At 42.8% G+C, this 7,559-nt stretch overlaps 1 protein-coding gene across 1 annotated transcript; it reads left to right on the top strand.

The window, feature by feature from the left end:
- Positions 1-1,217: 1,217 nt before the first annotated feature.
- Positions 1,218-4,972, top strand: LOC112876511 (probable WRKY transcription factor 35). The gene is made up of 3 exons (XM_025940639.1): positions 1,218-1,328; positions 2,031-2,174; positions 4,236-4,972. Exons 1-3 carry the CDS (start codon positions 1,252-1,254, stop codon positions 4,786-4,788), a joined length of 774 nt encoding a protein of 257 aa, XP_025796424.1. The 5' UTR covers positions 1,218-1,251; the 3' UTR covers positions 4,789-4,972.
- Positions 4,973-7,559: the final 2,587 nt, after the last annotated feature.

The following is a 7,559-nucleotide window of genomic DNA, read 5'->3' as shown; positions in this document are numbered from 1 at the left end:
ATAAGCAATGTAATCTGGATGCCATGATCTTTCAATTGAAGTTATCCGAACTATCAAAGATACATTCGAAGAAAAGATATATTCTAAGGTAGCTTAGCTATCGATATTATTGCGCATTTATTTCGGAACTATGATAGCTGAAATGTTATCGCAAATAGACGCAACCAAAAGAAAAGGTGGTGGATGGAAGAAAAGATGGAAGAGAGGGACCGAGCTGATCCAAGGTGAGGGGCAAAGAAGCAGCCAAGCCAACAAATGAGGCAAAGGTTGCCCTACTGCTCTACCTCTCTCTCCATCTCTCTCTCATAAGTGCCACCATGTCCCTGTCCCCTTGTCGTTTTCTTCCTCTTTCCGTCACCAAAGGAGTGAGGAGGGATGAGAGAGAGAGAGAGAGAGAGAGGGGCATCGTCAGTGTACTCATCAGTAGCAGCGAGATGGGTGGATGGTTGAAAGCAGGCAAAGGGCAGAGAGAGAGAGAGAGAGAGGCATCGTCCCACTCTTCTTGCTAGCTAGCTAGTCTCTTCTCTTTGGGACTGTGGTGCAATAAGCGGGCCACAGTTGGTATGAACAGTTCCTGGAGCTGTAGCCGGTGCCCAAATAAATACAGATCGCTTGGTCGTCTCACCTCAGCCTGTGGCTGAAAAGACGCGCGCGCACACTCAGCTCTTACTAGAATCTAAAAACATCCCATCATCCATTTATCGTCTCTCCCGCTAACTTGTTGTGCTCGCTCATGTGAGAAAGAGAGCAGCAGCAGCAGCAGCAGCAGCATCCAGTGTGTGTGACTGTATGTCCATTGACTGCAGCTAGCAGCTCCAGCTCCAGCTGCCGGCCGGGGGCGCGCTAGCTCTAGCTTGCTAGAGTTATTAGCTAGTAGTGGAAAGTAGAAAGAGTGAGCGCGCCACTATGGACATGGCGGCCGTCGCCGGCGCTGCTGCTCAAGGCGACCTCGCCGACGTCGTGGCTCGTGCAGGTGCAATGGCCGCACCGCCTTCAACGAGCCACCGGACACCACCCCCTCCCTCTCTTGCTGCCGCAGCAGATCACATGTCGTCGTCTGCTACAATGGCCAGACAGATCATGGTCCCTTCTTGCAGCGACACTGCGATGGTCGAGGCGCCGTCCATGGTCGATCCATACCTGTCGTCGTCTGCGACGGCGCCGCGCGGCGCGTACTGGCTGCCGCCGCCGCCGCAGCTGGCGGTCCAGATCTTCCAGCAGCACGCCTGCGGCTATGCCCGCGACGTGGCGATGGCTGGTGCTGCCACCGACGTCGACGGCGAAGAGGCCATGAGGATCTCTCCAGCTGCTCATCAAATCATGAAGAGGTTAGCTAGCTAGCTAGCTATATCTTTTGTGGCGTTCTTCTTTAATTTGGGATTAACAATTGCCTTCTTCTCCCTTCCTCAGCTCGATGTATATGTCTTTCAACTAATTCTTAAGATCTCGCTTGATTTGCCATCCCCCTCTCTTTACCAATAATCCCTTATTCCCTTGCCTTTTCAACTATTAATTCATGTCTTCTTTTCAATTCGCGGCCACTCGATCTGATTCGCACATATTATTGCAGTACTGTCTTGGAGGGATCAACTTATTCATGGGGGTTTACTTATTTTCAACTGCAGTTTAATTACTTAGCTTTTTGGATAGGTATCTGCATTGGTTAGCTGATATTTTGGGGATGTAGCTCGCTCAAAACTGGACAGTTCATTTTAATAAAATGGGACAGCTGCATACATATATATATATATATATATAATATATGTATCAAATCCTTTTTCTTGGGGGTTTGGTCATCATTCTGCTCAGTATGAATAAGCTGCTTGACTTAATTTGATTCTTTGTCATTTGATGCATATAACGCAGCTGGTTGAAATGTTTTTTGTTCTGCAAAAACGGATTACCTCTTCCCTTTGTCCCTTTTTTGATAGCATATATATGTTCATATATACATTTTAATTTGCATCAATCCATTTAATTTGTTCCTGCATGCCCCAGAACTAATTAATTTCAGAGTTTTGGAACTGCAGAAAGAATGAGGTGAAGAAGGTGGTGTGTATTCCGGCCCTGCCTCCGACGAGCAGCCGGCCAGGAGGAGGAGAGGTGATTCCGTCTGATCTTTGGGCGTGGAGGAAATACGGCCAGAAACCCATCAAGGGCTCGCCTTACCCAAGGTGCCCACACATACAACTTTTTTTCTTCTTCCAAAATTAGTTTCTTTTTGTTTGGCAAACAAGCACTTAACAATGACCCAATAATTAAAACTTATCGCCAGCAGATCTCTTTCTTTGGCTGCTTACATCCCATAGCTTTCTTTTTCGGAAAAGGAGTTCAGCCTTTATGTTGGACGGTACAGGTGTAGAGATGTGAATCAAATGTTCCCATTCACTGATATACACTGCTCGTATATATGTGCAGGTATGTGCTAGACAAGCATCATGGCAAGAGCAACAAAAACCGAGGCCATCTTAATTAGATAAGAAGCAGCTCCAATATTCCTTGATTAGGACTTCTTATATTATTAATTGGTTCACAAAACAGGCATTTAGAAATATATCTTCGGACTGCTCCGTTTTGGTCTGATTTAGTTGTCATCTAGAACATCGGCACGGTTATCTCTAATTCTTATTTTCTGCAACTACTTTATCCAACTATTTACTACTCAAAAACAATTATGAAGAACTAGTTAGATGTCAAGGGAAATATTTATAAAGAATCTATTATCATTTCTACAAATATAAGTATATCCAGACCAATAACTAACATCCTCAGGTTAGATTGATCGTTGCAATATGATCCAGAGGAACATGATCTTAGCATGGGCTTCAAGTTAAGGACAATTGAGCAGACTAATAATAATAAGAAGAAAGCAATCTATACAATACATCCTTATTGATTTCTTCACTATTCTTCAGCTCAGTCGCATCCATCGAACTGTCATATGTATGTATCAAATTAAGACAGGTTCATGTAAATTCAATGCTGAACTGACCAACTTGTGCTAATCAAGTAAAAAAAATCCAGTCCATATATATACTTTATGGCCTGGTGCCCAAATTGCTAATTAAAAAAATAGTATATATGGCTGAGAAGATGACTTCAAAGTTTCAATAATAAGACAATTATATCCGGTATACCTCTATATGGATTCCTTAATAATTCTCCTCCAAACTGATCAAATTGTATAAAACATGTTGGATTTCATTATATTTCATAAGATGATCACATGACGTAGATGTACTTAATTTGTGTCTATAATATAAGAAACGTATTATACCAAAATGTCTCTGAAAACTAGGGATAATTGAATTCTCTTTTGATGAAAACTAAGGATCGGATAACCAGAAAGCTCTTTCTTTAGCTGCATATATTTTCTATTAAGTTCCCATAATATTTCTTGTACATGATCTGTTGCTTCCTATATACACATATATAAGGTTAAAGCACAATACTGTTCCGGGTCAAAAGTGGGTTGAGTCGTACATTGGAGCCTGTTTGTTCTAGTTTAGTTTGAAGTGGACCAACCCTAATAATATTCTTTGCACAGCCCATGTGTTTATCATTAGTATTATTCGACTTAATTGAAATTCCAAATGGATCATTACAGTGAAGTGGATGTACCCTAATAATATTCTTTGCACATGGATATTCCACAAGTTTATTGTGGTTGTTGTAGACGTGCTTAAAGTTTTAATTATTCTTTCGCTAATACTACTCTGCATGTTCGTGTAGGTATATGATATATAACCACCAAAAGAAATACAGAAAATATTACAATTAACGAGAATATATATAAGTAGTCTATCAACCAATTATCTAGGCTAGTAAAGTTTGCAGCATTAGTCTACATTATGCCTAAGCTAGCAGGCTTTTTGAATAGCTTTCCACACATCCGCAAATACAGCTCATGCATCTGTGCCACCACTTCATGTACACTTTTCATCTATACCATTAGTGTCTTATGGACCCCAATGCAGAAGCCCAAATTATATTGTGCGATGACCTATAGAATCTGATACAATAATTTATATATATTCTTTCAAATCTGAAACAGTTTATGTTAATTTATAGAATCTGGTACAATTATTTATATGTATATTCTTCAAATATGAAATAGTCAACCCTTTTCCCAGTACATCCATTAATAATTCAATGGAAAAGAAGGCTTATCTACAGCATTTTCACTGCTCAATAGCTGATATATATACTCACATTTATTAATTCTTTGTTTGCAGAGGTTACTATAGGTGCAGCAGCTCCAAGGGATGTATGGCGAGGAAGCAAGTAGAGCGCAGCCGCAGTGACCCAAACATGCTAGTGATCACCTACACGGCAGAGCACAACCACCCTTGGCCAATGCAACGCAATGTACTCGCCGGATACTCCCGCCCTCATACTCACACATCCACCAGCAGCTGCAAGAAGAAAAACAGTGGCTGCACGGTTGACCCGACGATTTCATCATCGTCATCGACATCAAAGAACGCCAACTATTACTCCGAGCATAACGCGGTCGGCAATGGCAACCTCGAGTACGGCCAGCAGACGACGACAGACATGATGGACGAAGGTAATGCAGCAGCAGCAGGGTATGTTTCCTACAGCATCGGCGCTCTTGATGAGATCGAGGAGGGTGTTGCGATGCACCAGCCAATCCAAACTGCAGATCATGAGGTTTTTGCGGAGCTAGAGGAGTTGGAGCCTGGCAGCAGCAGTAATCCTGCTGTGAATGCAAACATCTACTCTAGGCAGGGGGTAAGTTTTGATCAGTGGCGGCACAAGTTCTGATGGGTATGATCGATCAAGCAGGCCGCTGATCGAGGAACGAAGCTAGCTACAACATATGACATATATGTTTGATGAAAAATAGGTTACTACAAGTATGCACATACATGGTTTACCTAATTTATTTATTTATTTATTTATTTGTGCTTCAAAGCTAAGATATATTTACAAATTAAAATTAGAAAATAAATTATATGTGTTCAGATTTCACCATTTCCCCGGTAAATTGCATGGACCATGCATCTTTACTAGAACGAACCAAGTAATATATATAAATCCAGCATGTGTGTGTGTGTGTGTTATGGTTGTAACCTGATTGAGTCTCATTGGTTATATACACTCGTTTGTAGCTACTCTCACTATCAGTATACCACCGTGCGTATATCCACGTACTCATTTATCACTTTGAGTATGTTCGTATACTAACTCTAAGATACTTCAAAGGGATATGTACGAAAAATTTCAAAAGCATCCTTATTTTTTAAATATATCATGATTATACATTAGTACTAGTATATAAAAATGAGTATGTTCATATTTTTCTACATGTATGGTCACATGGTTAAAGTTTATACCATCATATATGGTCTAGTATGGTCATATACGTCCTATATCATGAGATACACATGCAGAAGTAGCCACAAACGCGTGTAGAATGGATTATATATATATATATAACCATCAATGGTTGGATGCATGATCCAAGAATGAAGATCGATGGTCCTCTGATATATATGATGGATGAGTTTGGCTGCTGGCAGGGCATGCAGCAACTTATGTATATTAACCGGCCCGGGCGACATGCATATCTGTGGTAGAGACCCAGCTCGATCGCGATTGGGGGTGGTACACGTGCGACCAATGCAGCATTAGTTTGTCTTATATATATTTGCGTTGCTTGCACACGTACGACCGATCGAGCTAGCTGATGATGGAGGAACCCTCACCTCATGGCGGCGTGACAGCTCAAGGCGCGGCGTACCAGCTGACAAGCACAGTGTTTGCTTCAGTGCCTGCCGACTGAAATAGTAAGTCCATCACGCTACACTCCAATGCTTGAATATCTATCCATCCATCTATCTTCTCCGTATCGATGATGGACGACCTTCCCCTGTTCATCCGCCAACCCATTTTAATTATATTATTTCGGCTCTTTGATCGATCGCTAATAATTAAGTTATCTACATTAATTAGCTCCATGCATGGATTGTTGTAACGTTGAGCAAGCTAACTAGCTAAGCAATGGACTAGTCTGTCTGCTGCCCCAGCAGCCAGGCCCTGATGGGGTGGTCAATGCATCTCTGGGAAGTGATTAGATATACTCCCCAGTGTACATTGTTGCATGCATGCATGCATGTGTGCTTGGCTTCTCTCCTGATGCCTGATGGATGCATGGGGCGCGGCAGGGCAGGCATCTCTCTCTGCTGCACTGCACATACTGCGTCTCTTTGCATGCATGCGGACCATGACTTTTGGTCAGGGAACTGCCAGTGCAGCGACCCAAGACCGGTCGGCCGCCCGGATTCTGCACGACTGCATGATGGGGGAGAGGATCGATGGATGGATGGATGGATGGATGCTCGCTCGCCCTTCCGGCCTTTTTCCTTAATTGTTCTGTCTCATCATGCATCACCTGATCAAGAAAAGGATGCTTCATCTATATATCATTAATCATTTGTATTATATATATATATATATATCTGAACTAACTTTAGCTGAAGAGAATATCATTTGTACTATATATCTGAACCATGCGTGCATATATAGCTGAAGAATATATCTATAGATAGATAGATAGATAGATAGATAAAAATGAATGATAGATGCTGTTGCTCCCGTGGGGCGCAGGGGCAGGCCATCGATATATGATCGATGCGATCGAGATAGCAGATAGATGAAGACAAACCTGGGCTTTGCACTACTAGCAGTCCGGCCACTGCATCTGCATGCATGGCAGCTGAGCTGCGCCGCGCCGCGCCGCATGTGCTGTGCCGTACGTGTTAGCAGCAACGCAAATAGATATGCAATGCAAGCTTCGTTCACACAGTAGACAGTAGTATGCACAGTAGCTTTAATTCATTCATCTGATCGAAAGCCGCAACCACCCGCATGGTGATGGTGGCCGCCGCGCTTCACGCGCGCAGCAGCAGCGCATGCATGCGTCCGAGGAGAAGAAGCTAATAAGCTACCTGCTCCTGCTCCTAGCTTTATCGATGCAAGCGGCGCGGCGACCGAACATCTATCGCTGCCATGCAGGGTTGAGAACCACCACTGTGTGTCTCCATCATATCGATCGGTAGCTTAATTCACAGTTCGCCATTGGCGACCCTGTAGCTGGCTGCACCTGCAGTGGACGACGACCGTGCCTGCATCAGATACCGCACAAAGGAACATATATACAGAGCGAGGCGAGGATAGTAGTAAGAGGACTTTATTATTAGCTAGCTCATCGATAAAGCTAATTAAGTGAGTTCATTGGTGTAAATACTCCGTCGATTACCGAGTGGCATCGATCTGTATGTGACAAAAATGAGAAACCACGCACAATTTCAAATCATTGGTACGGTGGGGTATTGAGGAAAGTTTGAGAAAGAACTACTGTTGGATCCCTAATTATCCTGCTAGCGATACTCAAACCAAATTTATTTACCTCTTCCTGATGACTTAACGGCAGAAAAGATAATTTTTTTCAAAAAAAGGTGGCAGCAAAGATAGGTCATGCATATTCCATTACGCTACACATCTTGTACTGTGATGATTTCCCAGCCTGGAAA

This window comes from Panicum hallii, chromosome 9, assembly GCF_002211085.1.
Source record: "Panicum hallii strain FIL2 chromosome 9, PHallii_v3.1, whole genome shotgun sequence".
NCBI lineage: Eukaryota > Viridiplantae > Streptophyta > Magnoliopsida > Poales > Poaceae > Panicum > Panicum hallii.
The sequence above is the reverse complement of the archived record's forward strand: the minus strand, read 5'-3'. Positions and strand labels throughout refer to the sequence as shown.